General features: G+C 33.2%; 1 protein-coding gene and 2 pseudogenes across 1 annotated transcript in view; all 3 read right to left on the bottom strand.

Moving 5' to 3' along the window:
• The window catches only part of DENND5B (DENN domain containing 5B), a 242,205-nt gene that overhangs the window by 62,488 nt on the left and 157,427 nt on the right, over nucleotides 1-22,290 (bottom strand). Inside the window, 1 exon segment of the mRNA XM_074270625.1 lies at nucleotides 510-603. Within this exon segment, the coding sequence (XP_074126726.1) occupies nucleotides 510-603 (94 nt within the window).
• Nucleotides 14,353-15,521, bottom strand: LOC141542718 (exportin-T pseudogene; annotated as a pseudogene).
• Nucleotides 15,338-18,880, bottom strand: LOC141542716 (exportin-T-like; annotated as a pseudogene).

The raw sequence follows: 22,290 nt of genomic DNA, 5'->3' as shown, positions 1-22,290 counted from the left end.
GATGAGGAACTGAGGCAAACAGGATTCAGTGATTTGTCTAGGATCACATAGCTAGTAGGTATCTGATACTAGTTTTGATCCCAGGAATATGAGTTTCCTGACTTTAAGGCTGGTTTCTTTATATCCAATGCCACTTAGTATCTACTAGTGCTAAACGCTGAGTACACCAATAATGCCCAAGTTCTGCCAAATTTGGCAAGAATCTCTGTTTCTAGATTTTTTTCACTTAAAATGAAAAATTAAATAAGAAAGAAAGGTTTTTTTTCATGTCAAACGGGTATAAAATAGAATTTTTAAAAAATTTTAAATTGCTTTTCCTCCAATAAAAAAGAAGATATATATTTGGGTTAAGATATACATGATTATGTAATAAATACTTGAATAAACTATATCAGTCATAAATTTAAAAATATATATATATATTACACATATATACTGAAGAACAAGAGAAGTTGAATGACTCTGAATTCTTTAACTCTGAGACTGAGGCAAAATTTGGAATTACATACCTCTTTTAAGTCATTATCTAATCCAACATGTTCTGAATGCTGTCGTTGCCGATCTTTCTTACGCTGTGCTGTGGCACTCCGGCTAACCCAGCGACTGAAATAATCATATCCAAGAATTTTCAAGTTAAAACAAAACAGGGTTTCCATTTTCAGTAAGGAAAAGAAATCTTAATATTGAAAATACAATATTCCGTGACTGTTGGATGCATTCATTAATTTAAGTGCCTATGTAGTCAGTTACACATTATTATAATGCTCTAGAATATTGCATGTATACACAATATATACATATTTATAACATTTAATGACATGATCTTTTACATTTAGATGAGGAATCCATTTGGCATTTGTTGTGGTATTTGGTATAAAAACAATACAAAGAAGCAATTATGTTCTGTTTGATGCTTTTTATCTTTATATCAGAATTGTTTCCCACCAATCCACTCAAATTCAAAATGAACCCTTCTTATTGGACAAAATATTAGTTCCTTCTAATGCTTGTTGATTTGACTCTACTACAAGAAGAGTTTGTCTGTTGCATTATTCCTTTCTAAACTCTTTTTTTAAAAAGTAATATTTTATTAAAATAAGATGAAACATCAATACAACTATTTAAATTTTAGCAATAATTTGAAGTTAATGAATAATAATAATAAGTTAATGAATAATATTTTTCTTTTTCTTTTCTGTCTATGACAATTTACAACCTACTGAACACCTCAAGTAGGACTCCCTTAGAGGAAATATGCATAATCAGGTAAAGCCAAAAACAAAAACAAAAACAAAAACAAAAACATTGACTATACCCGAAAATGTACACCCCCTTCTGTACCTCTAGCCCAAGACGTCTTGGCCAAGAAATAGTGGATACAATTAATTCTCAGTTTTTTGAAATTGTTATTGAAAGAAGGGGCAGCTAAATAGCATAGTGAATTGGTAAAGGGCTAGAACTGAGCAATGCACTTGGATGATGAAGCACGTGAGACTAATTGCCAATTGGACGGTTCACCTATTAACTTGTTTAAGGTTGACCCTCCCCAGCTGTTCTGTGCTGACTTGATTGGTGAGACAAAGAGAGAGAAGTGACTTGTGTGGGAGGAGTAAGAGAAACTTGGGTGGTGGAACTCACGCTCACTTGCACTCGTGACCTGGCGTTGGAGGCGATGGTAAAGATCTAGAATAAAGACATTTAGTGATCCTGACTCCTGCTGATTTCTGGAAAGATAGAGTTCCAGCAGTGAATAAAAGTCAGGAAGATCTGAGTTCAAATGCAGCCTCAGACATTTAAACACTTACTACCTGTGTGACTCAAAGCAAGTCACAACTCTGCCTTGCAAAAAAAAAAAAAAAAAAAAAAAAAAAAAAAATATATATATATATATATATATATATATATATATATATATATATATTATTTGGCACTGCTTTGGTAAGAGTTCCAAAAAGGTTTTTCAGAATTGTTTCTTTTCATGTTGTTGCTATGGTCATCACCTGAAATGTTCCCTTGATTTTGTCAACTTCACTGTACATCACTTCATGTAAGTTTTTGTATATTTCTCTAAAACCATCCTATTCCTTATTTCTTATGACACAAATTCATTCATGTCACATCTTTTTAGATATCCACCAATGAACACTTATTTTGTTCCCATTTCTTTGCTTAGATAGCAAGTATTGTTATATTTTTGTATATATATTTTTGGTGACTTATTTAGATAGTTTCATATTCTTTAGAGAATGGTTAAATCAATTTTTAGCTTCAACAACAGTGTTCCAGTAAGCTTGCCCTTCCACAATCCCTCAATATTTGCTGTTATTTTCTTTTATCATCTTTGCTAAATTGATGATTTTTTGATGTTAAAAAGGAAAAACCTAAGTGTATTTTGATTTGCATTTTTCTTGGTAGTAGTGACTGAGAAGATCATTTTACATGTTAAAAGTTTGTAAATTCAAATCACTATTGATCAGAGAAATGCAAATTAAGACAACTCTGAGATATCATTACACACCTGTCAGATTGGCTAAGATGACAGGAACAAATAACGATGAATGTTGGAGGGGCTGTGGGAAAACTGGGACACTGATGCATTGTTGGTGGAGTTGTGAAAGAATCCAACCATTCTGGAGAGCAATCTGGAATTATGCCCAAAAAGTTATCAAAATGTGCATACCCTTTGACCCAGCCATACTACTACTGGCCTTATACCCCAAGGAACTACTAAAGAAGGGAAAGGGACCTGTATGTGCCAAAATGTTTGTGGCAGCTCTTTTCATAGTGGCTAGAAGCTGGAAGATGAATGGATGTCCATCAATTGGAGAATGGTTGGGTAAACTATGGTATGTGAATGTTATGGAATATTATTGTTCTATAAGAAATGACCAATAGGAGAAATACAGAGAGGCTTGGAGAGACTTACATCAACTGATGCTGAGTGAAACGAGCAGAACCAGAAGATCATTATACACTTCAACAATGATACTGTACGAGGATGTATGCTGATGGAAGTGGATTTCTTCAACATAGAGAAGAGCTAATCCAATTCCAATTGATTAATGATGGACAGAACCAGCTACATCCAGAAAAGGAACAATGGGAAATGAGTGTAAACTGTTATTTTTACGTTCTGAATCCAATTCTTCCTGTGCAACAAAAAAATTCGGTTCTACACACATATATTGTATCTAGAATATACTGTAATATATTTAACATATATAAGACTGCTTGCCATCTGGGGGAGGGGGTTGGGGGAGGAAGGGAAAAAATCTGAATAGAAGTAAGTGCAAGGGATAATGTTGTAAAAAATTACCCATGCATATGTACTGTCAAAAAAAAAAAAAGTTATAATTATAAAATAAAATTAAAATTAAAAAAAAAAAGTTTGTAAATTCTTTTTTAAAGAACTATTTATTCATATCCTTTGACTACTTATCTTTTGAAGAATGATTGTTGGTTTTGTATGTCACATTATTTATTATTTAAGATATCTGAGAAATCTTATATAAAGATTTTGTATATGATTTTAATTTTTTTCCCCAGGTATTTATTTCCTTCCTTATGATGAATGAGTTAATTTTGTGTAAGTCTTTCAATTTCATGTAACCAAAACAAGCTATTTTATTTTTTGTAATTGTCTATATCTCTTTTTTAGATTAAGAATATGTTTAAGTGATTTTTTCCCCTGAGGCAATTGGGGTTAAGGGACTTGCCCAGAGTCACACAACTGGGAAGTGTTAAGTGTCCGGGGGCAGATTTGAACTCAGTTCCTCCTGACTTCAGGGCTAGTGCTCTATCCACTGCACAACCTAGCTGCCCCTGGATTAAGAATATATTAAAAAGTTATTGATACCTTATATATTTTCATTTGAGAACTACCTGTTTACATTCTTTAGATACTTATCTACTGAAGTATGACATCTTCCTTTATGCTTCTATATATATATATATATATATATATATATATATATATATACATACATCCACATATGTATCTTTAATAATTAGACTTTTTCAGAGAAATATGCTGGGAACATCTTTTCCAGACTGTTTCCCTTATGATTTTGACTGCATTTAATTATCTTGTACAGAAACCTTTCAATTTTGTGAAAACAAAATTATTAATTTTTTCACAATCAAATTCAACCCCCCCCAATTATCAAGCATTATTTTTCCCTCATCTCCTACCCCAAAAACTGGAAAAATGGAAAACAAAACCCTTATAACAAAAAAAGTAAAATCAAGCTTTGTCAGAAGGTAGATGACATTCTTGATTATCAGTACTCTGAAATTATGGTTGAATACTCACTGAATTCATTTTAAAATTTTTGTTATTAAATTATAGTACAAATTATTCTTTTGGTTCTGCTCATTTTACTCTGTATCAGTTCTTTAAAATATTTCTGGGTTTTTCTGAAAATGTCTTTCTTCTTTTTTACAACACAATAATATTGTATTAAATTTATATTACAAAATTTTCTCTTTTCCCCAAATGATGTATATCATTTTAGTTTCCAGTTCTTTGCTATCACAAAAAGATCTGTTATAAAAATTTTGGTGGAAATTAGGATTTGGACACCCTGAAATCTATTCACAGACTCCTTGTAGGTTTGTAGATCACAAGGTAAGATGCCCTTAGGTAGATAAACTCTCAGATACTTATTAGAAAAACCTCTAGTGCTTCTTCATTATAGACAATGCTAGTTAGTTTCTTTTTCAATAAGTTTTATTATGTTAAAGGAAAAGGATTAGGAATTTTTTTACTTTGACTATTTAAATGATTTCTTTTTCTTTTTTTCTTTTTTTTAGATTTTTATTTCCAAATTTTTTCCTTTCCTCCTATGCCCTCCTCCCCGAGGAAGTAAGTAATATACCAACTGATATAAATGATATAAAAATCATGCAAAACATTTCCACTCAGTGATTTTTTTTTTAAAAAGGCAAGAAAATTATGCCCAAAAAGTTATCAAAATGTGCATACCCTTTGACCCAGCCGTACTACTACTGGGCTTATATCCCAAGGAAATACTAAAAAAGGGAAAGGGACCTTTATGTGCCAAAATGTTTGTGGCAGCCCTTTTCATAGTGGCTAGAAACTGGAAAATGAATGGATGTCCATCAATTGGAGAATGGTTGGGTAAATTATGGTATATGAATGTTATGAAATATTATTGTTCTGTAAGAAATGACCAACAGGAGGAATACAGAGATGCTGAGTGAAACGAGCAGAACTAGGGGATCATTATACACTTCAACAATGATACTGTATGAGGATGTATTCGGATGGAAGTGGAGATCTTCAACATAGAGAAGAGCTAACCCAATTCCAAATGATCAATGATGGACAGAATCATTTACATCCAGAAAAGGAACACTGGGAAATGAGTGTAAACTGTGAGCATTGTTTTTTTTGTTTTGTTTTGTTTTGTTTCTCTTCCCATATTATTTTTACCTTCCGAATACAATCCTTCTTTTGCAACAGCAACAACAACAAAATTCGGTTCTGCACATATATATTGTACCTAGGATATACTATAAGATATTTAATATGCATGGGAATGCCTGCCATCTAGGGGATGGGGTGAAGGGAAGGAGGGGAAAAACTTGGAACAGAAGGGAGTACAAGGGATAATGTTGTAAAAAAAAATTTTTTTTACCTATGCATATGTACTGTCAAAGAAAATGTTATAATTATAAAAATTAATAAATAAAAAAGGCAAGAAAAATGAAGCAAGAATTATACTTTTCAGAGTTCATTGGTTCTCTTCTCTCTAGAAATGGAGAATATTTTTTCATCGTGAGTCCTTTGGAATTTTCTTGGATCATTGTTTTGATCAGAGTAGCCAAGTCTTTCAGTTGATCATTATTACAACATTGCTGTTATTTTGCACAGTGAATTCCTGATTCTTCTCACTTTACATCAGTTCACATAGGTCTTAGGTTTGTCTTTTTTTTTTCCTGAAACACCCCCTCATCATTTTTTATAGCACAAAAGTACTGTATATATATATGTATGTGTGTATGTATATAAATACATATATATACATACACACACATACATACACACATACATATGTATATATGTATATACATACATACATACACACATGCATTACACACACATATTTGTATATGAGCACACACAGACTCATGTACTCTATTACAATCATATGCTACAATTGGCTATAATAATCCATTCCCCAATCAATGAACATCACTTCAATTCTTTGCCACCACCAAAAATGCTGCTATAAATATTTTCATACATGTAGGTCTTTTTCCCTTTTGGGGGAATCTCTTTAGGATACAGATCTAGTAGCAATATCACTGGGACAAAGAGTATGCAAAGTTTTATAGTCTTTGGGGCATAATTCCAAATTGTTCTCCAGAATAATTAGATCAGTTCATTACTTCACCAACAGTCCCTTAGCTGATAGGTGAGATCTTAGAGTTGTTTTAATTTGCACTTCTCTAAGCAATAGTAATTTAGAGCATTTTTTTTCATACATAGCTTTGATTTCTTTTGAAAATTGCCCATTTATATCCTTTGACCATTTATCATTTGGGAAATGGCTCTTATTTTTATAAGTGTAATGGCCTCTTCTAAAGCCTTATATCTTTAAATCATTTGATACTATTAACCACCTTGTGTGGTACGGCAAATCCAATTTACAAATACTCAGAGATAACTCAAGTGAAGAATAGAAGTATTTACTCTTACAATCTTGTAAGAAGTGAACTTCTCCAAAATGGACTCCAAACCAGTCTAGAGAGGTTAATTTCCACAGAGATTGAAATGAGTTATATAGTCATGACCACAAGAATAATTCTTGGAAGTAATATGAACTTGTTAAATTTTGACTTGAATTTTATGATGGTCTGTTTTGCAACTGCTTACAATTGTTTACCCTATTTCACTTCCCCAGATAAACTAAATCTAAGTTATAAATTCAATCTACCTTAGTTAATAATTTTATAAGAAACCACATAATCCCCCACAAAGAGATTTGTTTAGAGGTAAGTAATTCATTAAACTAGAATAACCAAGGAGACTTAGTTTACCTCAGGCTTCCTCAACAAATAGAGATTAGCCAGTTTATAGACTTCTTAGAATATCTCCAGGTTATTAAATAATTAGATTCTTTTCTAAGCAATTAAGGTCCAGGAGATCAGATATTTCTGCTACAAGAGCAAGTCTTTTGTTCTCCTTCCCAGAGCCTTAATGATTAACAGATCCTTGAAATTGGGTCTGGAATTATCAAGTGAGAGGTGCTCAGTTTCCCTATTACACTCAAATCCCTCCTCTTTTTAACATATGAGGACCTCTCACTCACCAATTCCCACCATTTGTCTTGGAAACAGTTATCACATGAAGAAATTGAAACTATTTCTAGTCATATTAAAAGATGCTCCAAATCATTATTAATTAGAGAAATGCAAATTAAGATAACTCTGAGATACCACTACACACCTGTAAGATTGGTTAGAATGACAGGGAAAGGTAATGCGGAATGTTGGAGGGGATGTGGGAAAACAGAGACACTAATACATTGTTGGTGGAACTGCGAATACATCCAACCATTCTTTTTTTTTTTTTTTTTCCATTTTTATTTTTTTTTATATTATCAATAGCTTTTTTTTATAATTTTTATTTTATTTTATAATTATAACATTTTTGACAGTACATATGCATGGGTAATTTTTTACAACATTATCCCTTGCACTTACTTCTATTCAGATTTTTTCCCTTCCTCCCCCAACCCCCTCCCCCAGATGGCAAGCAGTCTTATATATGTTAAATATATTACAGTATATTCTAGATACAATATATGTGTGTAGAACCGAATTTTTTTGTTGCACAGGAAGAATTGGATTCAGAACGTAAAAATAACAGTTTACACTCATTTCCCATTGTTCCTTTTCTGGATGTAGCTGGTTCTGTCCATCATTAATCAATTGGAATTGGATTAGCTCTTCTCTATGTTGAAGAAATCCACTTCCATCAGCATACATCCTCGTACAGTATCATTGTTGAAGTGTATAGTGATCTTCTGGTTCTGCTCGTTTCACTCAGCATCAGTTGATGTAAGTCTCTCCAAGCCTCTCTGTATTTCTCCTGTTGGTCATTTCTTACAGAACAATAATATTCCATAACATTCATATACCATAGTTTACCCAACCATTCTCCAATTGATGGACATCCATTCATCTTCCAGCTTCTAGCCACTATGAAAAGGGCTGCCACAAACATTTTGGCACATACAGGTCCCTTTCCCTTCTTTAGTAGTTCCTTGGGGTATAAGCCCAGTAGTAGTATGGCTGGGTCAAAGGGTATGCAATTTTGATAACTTTTTGGGCATAATTCCAAATTGCTCTCCAGAATGGTTGTACATCCAACCATTCTGGAGAGCAATTTGGAACTATGCTCAAAAAGTTATCAAACTATGACCCTTTGACCCAGCAGTGTTGCTACTGGGTTTGTATCCCAAAGAGATCTTAAAGAAAGGAAAGGGGCTTGTATGTGCAAGAATGTTTGTGGCAGCCCTCTTTGTAGTGGCCAACAACTGGAAACTGAGTGGATGCCCATCAATTGGAGATTGGCTGAATACATTGTGGTATATAAATATTATGGAATATTATTGTTCTGTAAGAAATGACCAACAGGATGATTTCAGAAAGGCCTGGAGAGACTTACATGAACTACTGCTGAGTGAAATAAGCAGTTCCAGGAGATCGTTGTATACTTCAACAACAATACTGTATGATGATCAATTCTGATGGACGTGGCCATTTTCAACAATGAGATGAGCCAAATCAGTTCCAATAGAGCAGTAATGAACTGAACTAGTTACACCCAGTAAAAGAACTCTAGGAGATGATTATGAACCACTAAATGGAATTCCCAATCCCTCTAATTTTGTCCACCTGCATTTTGGATTTCCTTCAGAGGCTAATTGTGCACTATTTCAAAGTCCAATTCTTTTTGTATAGTAAAACAACTGTTTGGACACACACACACACACACACACACACACACACACACACACACACACATATATATACATACATATATATATATATGTATGTGTATATATATATATATATAGTATTTAATTTATACTCTAACATATTTAACATGTATTGGTCAACCTGCCATCTAGGGGGGAGGGGAAGGAGAGAAAAATTAGAACAAAAGGTTTGGCAACTGTCAATGTTGTAAAATTACCCATGCATATATCTGGTAAATAAAAACTATTAAAGAAAGAAAGAAAGAAAGAAAGAAAGAAAGAAAGAAAGAAAGAAAGAAAGAAAGAAAGAAAGAAAGAAAGAAAGAAAGAAAGAAAGAAAGAAAGAGTTATCACAAAACAGATTGACATTTGGTAGACATAAAAAATGCAAAAATGAAAAAACAAAAATGACAATCTAGGGAAACTGAGGAAGGATAATTTAGGGAAACTGAGGCACAATATTCCACACTCTCCTTCTGAATGTTTGAATTATTGAATTACCTTCTCCCAGATATCTGGGAGGCCTCAGCACCATAATTTTGACCAACCCAATATGAAGCAAATAAATAAAAATAAAACTAGAAAAATGCAAGGATTTATGACAAGGGCAAGTCTCTCCCTGATAACCTCAGAATTAATCAGCAATACAAAGGATCCTTGCTGCTAGAATGTCAGGTCCTCTGCAATTCTGGAGCATCTCAGACAGAGAATCCAGTTTGAGATGGACAGCTCACTGTGAGTTAAGTGGTCTGCAGTCATTTGTACATTTAACTCAGTCTCTGCTCATAGAGCAGCAGGGCTCAAAAAGGTCGTGCTGCCCATTCAGAAGGGCAACCCTCTCCAGAGGAGAAGGGTAAGTCTTGGAGTAGCTACTCCAAGGAACAGACAGGGCTGCTACTAGGATTTCTGAGCAGTGTATGCACAGTTAGACCATCAAGATGGGCAAATCCTGAGCTTTAGAGGCCTGATATCAAACTGGAAGGTCCCTTTGAGAATGCTGAAATACTAATTAAGGAACTGGGGTTACAGGAGTGAAGAACCAGATCAGAAAGATTGCCAGTTCCAAGACAGGTGTCTGATTTCTGGTTGTTTTTAAAAAATAATCCCCAAAACTGAGTCTGCCAGGGCAATTCCAAGAGAATAAGGGATTTCCTAAAAATCCCTCAAACATAACAGCAATAGTTATACAATTCTAACAATTCCATCCCAAATCTTAAATACAATTAAAATATTAACAATAATTCATCAACCGCTTTTGCATTCTCCCATGTCAGTCCAAAGTACACCAGGAGCAGGGGAGATGGTTTCAATATGCCTGCTTCAGGCTGAGGCTCTCAGTCCATGCAAGGGGTGGGTGTGGCATGCTGATAACTACCTAAGCTTCAGATGGGCTTATCCATGTCCCAGAAGCGGTTCAATAATCTATAATTTGGCCAACGTTTAGAACAAAAAACAAAACAAAACAAAAGAAAAAAACCCCAAATCTAACAAATAAAGATTAGAATAGTCTGAGATTGAAAGACTGGTCCACAAGATGTGGGAAGGCTAAAACAGATTAGCCAGCAGCTTTGTCCTCTCATTATTTAGAAACTTAGAACAAACAAAAACAACACTTGAATATCATAGACACAATATCTAGTAATAGATAAATGATCAGGCCAAATACTTATTTGGCCAGGTATTTAGGATATAATGATTACATATATCATTGGAAACAGCAAGGTATGGCATAATTGAATTGCATTAACAGTTTCTATTGACCATTGCTCTGATTATAGAAATCAGTCACAGGAAGAAAAAATGCAGGGATATGACTATAACATAACATAAGTAGTTAAAACTCAACCTTCAGCACATCAGAGGGTGGAGTTTTAAAACTCCCAAATAGCATTAACTATAAGCCCAAGAAAGCTTACCTCTAATAACAAATCCCATTAACCAAAGTTTCAGATAAATCCCAAACAGTTATTTACTATGGCCTTATAACAGTAAGAAATTTATCCTAGAAAGTTCACATTTTTCATATCCAAATAGATATAAGTTGAACATTATACAAATCATTTTACTTTTAGAATGCCCAATACACAGAAAAGTCTATACATATTGTCCATAACAAAAACATTTTCAAAAGGACAAAAGCAAAAACCATCATTCTTGGAGTCCCTTTAAATAACTGGCATCAATACAGTTAATTACAACTTCCTATTTTCACATAAAAGAATCAGAAAAGTTCTTAAAAACATCAGTTACTTTTTGAAATAATCCTTTCAAACTATAGATTGAATTTATGATCATATTCCTTAAACAAGGAAACCATTATGTATCTAAAGAAACAAATATTCAATCAATTAATACCTTGTAATATCAACCTATCCCTTTAAAAGATTAGATGGCTTTCTTCAGCAGAAGGAACCCAGCTGCTGTAGCATGAACAAAAAAGCCCCTTTCCAACTGGGGCCCTTCCCCCCATCTCACTTTCAAAGGAGCAATCTCAAGGAGTGAAGGGGAAGTGAGCTAAATCTTTACCCCTGAGGAAAAAAAAATCTTTTCTCGTTTCCTACTCAATTTTCCTACACAGGAATCCTTCTCAGGATTTAGCCAATCAATTTATTTACTTTCTCCCAATATCAAGTTTCTTCCCAAGTCCACAGTTTCCCAAACTTTCTTTTATATTAGGAATGTAAACAGTTTAATCTTATTAAGTCCCTTATGATTTCTCTTATACTGTTCCTGAGTCCTGTATCTGAAAGTCAAACTTTCTTTTTAGCTCTGGGATTTTTTTTTTATATCACAAATGTTTTAAAGTCGTCTATTTCATGAAATATTCATTTTTGCCCCTAAAAGATTCTACTCAGTTTTGCTGAATAGGTGATTCTTGATTGTAATCCTAGCTCCTTTGGCTTTTCAGAACATCATATTCCAAGCTTTCTGATCTTTTAGTTTAGAAGCTGTTAAATTCTATATTATCCTGATTGTGGATCCACTATAACAAATACTTTTTTCTTTTTTTGAGACTATCACTAACCTTATATATAAGATTTTTATAGCTCTTAATTAACTAATAATTCCTAAGGTTCTTAAGTACACCATTTTATTAGTAGAAAATCATAAATATGTATTAAGTTATTATTAAAATAGTATAGCACAAGACAGAAAATCATCTAAGGTCTATTAAATTTTATTTTTATTATTTTGATAGTTTCTTATCTTTCCAAATATCTGGCTAAGGCTGTTTTCAACATTCACCTTCATCAAACCTTGTGTTCAAAATTTTTCTCTCTCTTCCCTCATCCCCAAGACAGCAAGCAATCTGATACAGTTAAATATGCAATTTTTCTAAACATATTTATTTGTCATGCTGAGCAAAAAAAGAAAAAAATAATAATCCAATCAAAAGGGGAAAACCCCATTAAAAAAAAAAAGAAAGAAAAACAAGTAAACAAATGACAACAACAACAAGGTGGAAATACTATGATATGATCCACATTCAGTCTTCATACTCTCTCTAGATAAGGATGGCACTTTCCATTACAAATCTACTGGAATTACTTGGAATTACCTCATTGTTGAACAGAGCCACATCCATATCACAATTAATCATTATATATATATATATATATATATATATATATATATATATATATATATATATATATATATATATATATATATATATATTTTTTTTTTTTTTTTTACTATGTATGATATTCACTTGGTTCTGTTCACTTTACTTTGTATCAGTTCATATAAATCTTTCCAGGCTTTTTAAAAATCAGACTGTTCATCATTTCTTATAGAACAATAATATTTCATTACATTCATATACCATAACTTATTTAGCCATTCCTCCACTGAGGGACATCTACTTAATTTCCAGTTCCTTGCTGCATCATGGTCTATTAAATTTTGGCATAGGTACCATGAGCTGTCTTCATAGAATTATACCATTTCTTTCATCTCAATACCTTAAGAATGCTTCTGTTTTTAAGACAAATATTCAATATCCCTTACTGTGGGCCTTAGAAATGATTAAATACAACTAAATTTGAAATATAAAGGACATAAAGTGTAGAACCTGACTTTTATTTCTAGGGTAAGAGATAAATATGGTGGCCTAAATTACATCCTCCAACTTCACTTATATTTTCCATTAATAGCAAGATCTTATATTTAAAAGTACTTGGACTTAATGGGTTAAAATCTTTTCCTTAATTTTGTCTCAAAAGGTTTAAATGGGAAAAAAAAAAGACAATTATGGTTCAAAGTACATTGCCCCATATATCATAAATACCCTGTTGTAAGTATCTTCAAATATCTCAGCATTCCCCAATATCTGCAGTCCTCTACACATATATTCAGAAAAATAAAATACTATTTAAAAAAAAGGAAATTTGATTGATTCTCCCTAATAATTATGTAATATTTACTAGACTACAGGAAACAATGTATACTATCAATCTGAAGCATGGGGAGACTTATATAACTTGATTCAGATAAAAGTAACAAGATATAACCAAAATAACAATAAAGAATAATATAAATACAAAAAAAAAAAAAAACAAAGAAAAGAAAAAGGATGCTGTTTAATTCTAAACAAAAACCTTGAACCTTGAAAAAAGTTGAGAAAATATGAGTGTGAAATGTTGGATATTTTGTCACATAATGATGACAAATTGATTTCTTTTACTTAAACAAGGGATAGTTTGGTGTGGAAGGGGAAGAAAAATTTAAGAGATTATATTGGAAATCTAATCCCTTCTTGAAAGTCTTACAGACACCATCTCATTTCAGGCCTTCTTCATCTCTCTCTCTCTCTGGAACATTTGAAATGCCTAATTGATCTACTGTCTCCAGACTGTCCCCATTCCAATCAGTTTTCCCCACAACTACTAAAATGACTTTTTCCCACTATATAATATTTATTTTTTATAAAAATGTGTAATCTAGCACTTACTTTTAAAAATCATTTAGTTTATGAAATCACTGTTTTGTAGGAAAGCATTAAAAACAGCTTAAGAAATGTCATTGCTATGGACAAAAAAAATCCATTTTGATTCTTTTTTTTCTACTCCATATTTTAATATTGGCATAAGATTGGCATAAGGGAAAATTAATTTGTCTCGAATGTTTAATAGATGATGATTTTCATTTAGCACATACATTGATTTAATCACTACTATGGTCTTTAAAGACTTCAATTAAGTTTCAGAGAAAAATAATTGAGGATACCATGACTGTTTTATTGTATTTTTAACAGCAAAAAAATTTCTTTCAATACAGCAATCTCTGTATTCAGGTTGACTTTTCATATTATTCTATACCTGTACTTAAGCCAACTCAGTCATACTTCACTTTTACAGAAAAATGTTAAAATCTGTGTTGTTAACAAAGCAACTTTAAAAAGACCACCAGTATGAATGGAACAAAAAATATCAACTGTATAATTCATTATCTGGGGTTTCTCATCATAGAAATCAGCACAGGGATTTCCAGTAAGTTCCTCAAAATATCTTAAAAAGTAATTTTTAAACATTTCAACAACAGGCTGCTAAAGAGCTTGACAGAATTCCCATATTATTTCAGAAGCTACCTATAGAAAGGGGAAATATTCTTGCTAAAGATATCTATACATTCTGGACCCCTTTTGAGATGAAAGTTACTATACACTCAGATAAAGCCAAAACTATGCACCTGCCAGGTCAAGAGTTTGTTTTAAAAGTGCTAAGAAACATGCAGAATGTATTTGTAGACAGACATCAGCAAATCTTATTGGTCCATCTTTGCTCCCAAGGGTCCACAAACTTTGAAAGGACGATAAAGCATATTTTTGGGACAAGATTGCTCTTTGAATAATAGCTATTCACACTCTTTCAACATTCTCTACACCCTGGTTGGCTATGATTTCACTCATTTCACTCCCTGTGATTGTTTTCAGAAAAGTGAAGTAGCTCATTTTCCAAAGTGGCAGATTGATCATTTTCTTCTGTACGGCAAAATAATACTTCAAAAATGGCATAAAGTAAATCATGAACATCTACTGTAAAAATGGTGAAACTTGAGTATTAAACTTGGCTGTAAGATGATTGAAGAGAGGAATGAATTATTGAAGGTACAATAGTCTTTAAGCACGAGTTCTGGGGCAGAAGGAATGAACAGAAGTCTGACAAGACAAATGATTATTTGATGAAGGAAAGTATGGACACTGCTTCTAAGAATCTCTTTCTGTAAAGGACAGCTGAGGCTGGCAGAAATGTCTGTAAACAGTCCCACATAAACCTCAAAACAGTCAACTGTTTGGCGGGACAGCCCAACCACGTCATTGAGAAAGTCTGTTAGGAGTGCCTAATTTTCTTCTTCAATTTTTAAAAACATATTTCCATGAACACAGTCAACAAATTCCTCATTAAAACCTATTTCCTTTCTGCTAAATAGTCTCTGATAACAATTAGTAATCTTAGATCTCATAAACAAAAAGCTGATCATCACTGAACAAGAAAGATTGGTAACCATTGTTCAGCTGATTTTGTATTCTGTTCAAAATGTCCTCAATGTAGCAATTTGGAACTATGCCCAAAGGGCTATAAAACTGTGAATACCCTTTGATCCAGCAGTGCCATTCCAGGGTCTGTATCACAAAGAGATGTTAAAAATGGAAAAGGAGCCACACATACAAAAATGTTTATGGTAGTTCTCTTTGTGGTGGCAAAGAACTGAAAATTGAGGGGATGCTAATCAATTGGAAAAATGGCCAAGTTGTGGTATATCAATGTAACAGAATGCTATTGTTCCATGGGGAATGATGAGCAGGTTGATTTCAGAAAGATTTAAATGAACTGATGCTGAGTGAAGTGAGCAGAAACAAGAAAACATTGTACACAGAAACAGCAATATTGCATGGATGATCAATTCTAGTATTCTCAACAATACAGTGATCTAAGACAATTCTAAAAGATTCATGATGGATACGCAGAAAAAGAACTAGAGAGTCTGAATGCAGATTGAAACATACTATTTTCTTTTTTTTTTCTTTCTCGTGTTTTTCTCCTTTTGTTCTGATTCTTCTTTCACAACATGACTAATGTGGAAATGTTTAATATGATTGTACATGTAAAATCTATATCAAATTACTTGTCATCTTGGAGAAGGGGGAAAGGAAAGAGGAAAGGAGGGGGGAAATGGAAATCAAAATCTTAGAAAACCAAATGTTAAAAACTAATAAATTTTTTTAAATGACCTCAATGAAAATATTCATTTATGTATTGAAGGACTTGATAAATCTGGATAACAGATAAGTTAACAGATAAGTTGTTGTGCTCTATACTTTTGGACTAGATTAGTATAGGCCTCTTTCATCTACGAAAGCCTTTGGAACACAAAGGAATGTATGTAGGTTCAATAGCAACAAACTTTTCATATTGAACTCTACAGTTTCAAAAAGCTTTAATGTCACTGATGTATGCTGATAGGCACTTATACTAGATTTTGTCAAACTTCCTATCAAATCCTGTAAAGCAGTTGCTTTGGAAACTTCATCTGAGATATGGGCACTATGAGACACTGAAAGAACTGCCAACATATACAGCAATCTTATTACACTTTAACTTCTTCAAACCTAGTAGTTTGCCAATTCTGTAGCATAGTGCTAAAAAAACAAAAACAAAAACAAAAAAAAAAAAACTAGCAACAACTGTGGAGAGACTTGAGCAAACCGATTCAACAATAATTTTACTTGCTTTCTATATTATACAAACACAGCTTCATCTTCACCCTTTCATTTTCTTTTTTTGAAGTATTTTTCTTTAAAAAAATTTTTTTTATTGGGTTATAAATGCTATCTTCAGCAATAAGAGATGAAAAAGAGATTAAAGGAATTAGAATAGGTAATGAGGAAATCAAATTATCACTCTTTGCAGATGATATGATGGTATACTTAGAGAACCCCAGAGATTCTACTAAAAAGCTATTAGAAATAATCCACAAACAGAATCAGCTACACCCAGAGAAGGAACACTGGGAAATGAGTGTAAACTGTTAGCATTTTTTGTTTTTCTCCCCAGGTTATTTTTACCTTCCGAATCCAATTCTTCCTTTGCAACAACAACAACAACAACAACAACAACAAAATTCGGTTCTGCACTTATATATTGTACCTAGGATATACTATAACATATTTAATATGTATGGGAATGCCTGCCATCTAGGGGAGGGAGTGGAGGGAGGAAGGGGAAAAATTCAGAGCAGAAGGGAGTACAAGGAATAATGTTGTATAAAAATTACCTATGCATATGTACTGTCAAAAAATGTTAGAATTATAAAATTAATAAAAAAAATTAAAAAAAAAGAAATAATCCACAAGTTTAGCAAAGTTGCAGGATACAAAATAAATCCACATAAATCATCAGCATTTTTATACATCACTAACAAAATCCAACAGGCAAGAGATACAAAGAGAAATTTCATTTAAAATAACTGTTGATAGTATAAAATATTTGGGAATCTATCTGCCAAGGGAAAATCAGGAACCATATGAGCAAAACTACAAAACACTTTCCATACAAATAAAGTCAGATCTAAACAATTGGAAAAAATATTAAGTGCTCTTGGATAGGTTCAAGCAAATATAATAAAGATGACAATACTCCCTAAACTAATCTATTTATTTAGTGCTATATCAATCAGACTCCCAAAAAACTATTGTAATGATCTAGAAAAAATAACAAAATTCATTTGGAAGAACATAAGGTCAAGAATTTCAAGGGAACTAATGAAAAAAAAAATCAAATGAAGCTGGCCTAGCTGTACGTGATCTAAAACTATATTATAAAGCAGCAATCACCAAAACCATTTGGTACTGGCTAAGAAATACATTAGTGGAATAGGTTAGGTTCACAGGATAAAATAGTCAATAACTATAGCAATCTAGTGTTTGACAAACCCAAAGACCCCAACTTTTGGTATAAGAATGCACAAAGCTGCATTTGAAATTTGAAAATTTAAAATTAGTATGCAGAAACTAGGCATTGACCCACATTTAACATCATACACCAAGATAAGATCAAAATGGGTGCATAAAGAATGAGATTATAAATAAACTAGAAAAACATAGGATAGTTTACCTCTCAGATCTGTGGAGGAAGAAGGAATTGGTGACCAAAGAAGAACTAGATATCATTATTGATCACAAAATAGAAAATTTGGATTTTATCAAACTAAAAATCTTTTGTACAAACAAAACTAATGCAAACAAGATTAGAAGGGAAACAATACAATTAAAGGTTCTAATAAAGACCTCATTTCCAAAATATATAGAGAATTGACTCTAATTTATAGAAAATCAAGCCATTCTCCAATTGATAAATGATCAGGTGAGGGCTGGGGGAAGCAGAGCTGATAGTGGGGCTGGGCCCCGATATTCAAAGGGTGCCTTTGACCAGGATTTGTGAATCAAGGTCAGCCATGGATTGGGCAATTAGAAAGGAATCGTAAAGGGACCTCAACCCCCATCAGTTGGAAAAGAAGTATTTCCATGGGTCAGTGTTGAAAAATTACCCATGCATATGTTGTGTCAATAAAAAGCTATAATAAAAAAATTAGTTTTTATTGAATTAAATACAAAATAAGAAAAAATAGAACAGAAAAAAGAAAACAAAAATAAAAAAAACAAAACACTGACAGGTGTAAAGAGTTGAAACTCTTAAAAGGTAAGCTTGAATCAGAAAACGGAGCACTTAAGGCAAATTATCTATTAGACAATGACTCTATTAGCATATATTTGGAAAAATGGCCCTTCTCACCTTTGGTGCTGGCTCAATGTTAAGATAATCGTAGGCAAGGATTAGAGGGTGGGGTGACAGAGGCCAGAAACTCATATGGCAGCAGGAAGAGGAAGAGAAAGGTGGAGATTCTGGACTCCAGAATCAAGAAGAGATCTTTGGCAAAACTCCTGGCTGTTTGTCTACTTCTTTAACTTCTCCTCCTAAAGACCAAGGAGGTTTACTTATCCTGACTCTGGCTGATCCTGAGACCTCCAGGGAGTTACTTTGGACTTAACAGTCATATGCCTAGGAGAATATCAGGGAGGATTCAAAAATATACAATGAATTTCCATTTCTAGAAAGTATATGTAATAAGAAAAGCCATTATATTCATGAATATTCATCTTTTCTTTGCTTTCTCATAGGTTATTATTTGTTCTCTCTTGTACATTTTTTACTTTATTTTCCTCCCCCAAACTGGCTATAGTTAAGCACAGATATATTTATATATGCACATATATTCACACCCACTCACAGATTCACACATATACATATATTTAAATAAACACATCCATAGACCTATATGCATACATATCCACATATACTTAAATACAGACACAAACACACACACACACACACATACAACACACTCATACACACATACATTTACCCAAATGAAAACATGCGTCTTATACAATATTAATATGGCTGACCTATAATGTAGATTTCTCTCGATTTAAAGATTTATTTAAGTTTGACTTTGTCTAAGATTGGATCACTAGCCCTACTTTTTTTTTCTAATAAGTTCTATTCCTGATCTTTGTTGTGGTGTTTCGGTATGTCTCTTATTTCCTATCCTTGATTATTCTTCTACTTTAATTCTGCTTCTTAACTTCACTTTTTTTTAACCTCTCTCTACCCTTGAATCATTCCCTTCTTTTCCTTCCTTCTTTAATCTAAACACTTTTCTGTAGCTCATCTTATCCTATGCCACCCTTTCCCTTCCCTTTACACCTTTCCCATTAATTTATACACCTTGTCCCATTACCATTATTCATATATTACACAACTTTCTACATCCTACCTTATCCTATTCCCTCCCCTCATCCTTCCCTACATATTTCTGTTGTGCCACATTTTTTAAAGTCCTGACCCAGTTTCCCTAATTGGCCTCAATTACTCTGCCTCAGGCTATAACCATTTCCTCTTAATCATTAGAATGTTTGAAAGGATAAAGGTCTTATATCTAGAATCCCTCCATTATGTCATCCCAGGTACCTCCCCCCATTAGGTCATCGTTCTTGTTACCCTATAAAAGAATCTTTGTATTCGGCATTTGTTGCTGGATTCTTGGAGATGATAGTCTCATTCAGCCCTGGGACCAAACCATGGATCCATCTGGTCCCAATAAATCTCTCTCTTTCAAATAAAATATTAAAAACTCTCTAATCTCTATTTTGCCTTAGTTTCTCTGGCATTATATTTCTTTATAGATTTTGGAGAGTGCTATACCCTTCAGTGTGTGTGTGTGTGTGTGTGTGTGTGTGTGTGTGTGTGTGTGTGTGTGCAGTGTTGCCTATTTAAGCCATTCTTAATGTGAGTAGTGATATAATGACTCTGTGGTCCCCTGATCTTTGTGTGGGGCCTGTATCAGAAAACCCTGAATCTCCTGACAACTCCTCTTCACTCTTTTATTTGGCCTCTGGGAAACTCCTAAAATGATTTCCCACCTTCAATTCACTTGAAGATCCTGGCCTCGGGAATAATGACCACCCATTATTGATCTGGAAATTACTCCCTCAATTCATCTGGAGAGTGCTCCCTAACCTCGGATCCCAGGAGGCTAAATAAAATTAAACCCTGTCTCCCAGGGCTGGTGCTCTATCCACTGGGCGACCTAGTTGCTCCTAATAAAACAGTTATATGAACGAAATCTCTTTGCACTGACCATATTAACAGAAGATTTAAGAGTTTGGGAACTTTGAGGAAAACAAAAAAGTGCTTGGCTAATTTAAAAACCTGGTAGCAAACAGCCAAGTCTGCAAGCCTTTTCTGATTCACTAAGGGGGAGATAGGGACAAAACAATGTTTGTACTTTAAAAGCCGCAAGAACTGACACTATACAGCTCTGAATGGGAAGAATAAAAGACAACAAAGAAAGCTGATGTCAAAGAAAGTAAACAGGAAGTGAAGGGGAGTCTTTTTCTGGAATTCCTCTTAAATTGTAAATCTATTAAGTTTCTTAAAATTATCTTGTAAGTAAGGTTATTATCCCTTGTTTGAGTTACATAGGTCCAAATGAAGGAATGAGTTTACTGATAATCTACAACTTTGCTAAGTAGGAACAATTTCTAATGATTGGCTTTTACACCAGGGATGTTAAAGAACCTTCTTAGATACCAAGATGAGTTGTAAGTTTTATATGATGAATCTCTTACTATTACAATTATATGACACAATTGCTATCAAATGGTATGTGCTAGAATTGTGAATTTGTTTACTTTAAGTACAAGATCTTAGAAATTTGTATGAAAATATTTAAACATTACTGCTGGAAATTTAAATCGGTATTTGATTTGATTTTAAGTTTTAAAAATAGGTTATTAAACCAAAGTTCTGGCAGCTTACCTTAGGGGGTCACATGTTTTTATCTCTAATTAAACGAAGTATGTTGCTTCCTAAAATGTGTTATTAGGCAACTGGTAATTTATGAAATTTGGTCCAAAGTTATTTAGATATTAGCTATCTTGTGACTCTTAAAGTTTAAAAAAAAAGAGGTGATTTTAAAAAACAAGGGACAAGAAACCTTGATTTGCAAAAGCAAGTGAGAGTTTGAATAGAACATCTAGTTAGAATATTACAAGGTAAAATATTGTTTTTAAAATAATACTTTAATTGGAACATATGTTAAAATTATAAACAACTGTCAATTACAAGAGATTCCTACCCCTTTTTGTGATAGTCTATGTTATATTTATTTGGCTATTACTTATGAAAATTGTAAACTTGCTAATTAAATAAGGGTTATTATGGTAATATTGAAACAAAATTGTTAAGGATTATTGATGTGGTAAATTGTTAGAAAGAGGCAGAAAGAGAGACAGAGAGACAGAGAGAGAAAGAAAGAGGAGCAGGATGGAAAAAAGGGCAGTTCTTTTAGAGGAAGGAACTTGCCATTTGCTAGAAGAAAGGAAACACTCCACAAGGTTGGGGCATGTCCTTAGTTGGAATGTTAAATCCTGAAAAGGACTTAGCACCCTAAAAAAATTATCCCTAAGGAGAAGTGGGGTTGAAAAGCATAGAGGAGTTAGGAGCAATACCACGTTGCACAGAGGAAAGGAAAAGAGAAGATGAAAGCTTTATTGAACATTTTTCCTCACTGAGTGTGGCTATTCCTTAGGAGTGAGAAAACAAACCGACTCACTGGAGCTTACCACTCCTCCCCTCCCCCAATTAATTGTTTTTATTATTAATAACTGAATCCTTTTATTTTTCAAGTTTATAGCTGCTTTAAGGCAAGGTCA

Source organism: Sminthopsis crassicaudata, chromosome 5 (genome assembly GCF_048593235.1).
Source record: "Sminthopsis crassicaudata isolate SCR6 chromosome 5, ASM4859323v1, whole genome shotgun sequence".
NCBI lineage: Eukaryota > Metazoa > Chordata > Mammalia > Dasyuromorphia > Dasyuridae > Sminthopsis > Sminthopsis crassicaudata.
The sequence above is the reverse complement of the archived record's forward strand: the minus strand, read 5'-3'. Positions and strand labels throughout refer to the sequence as shown.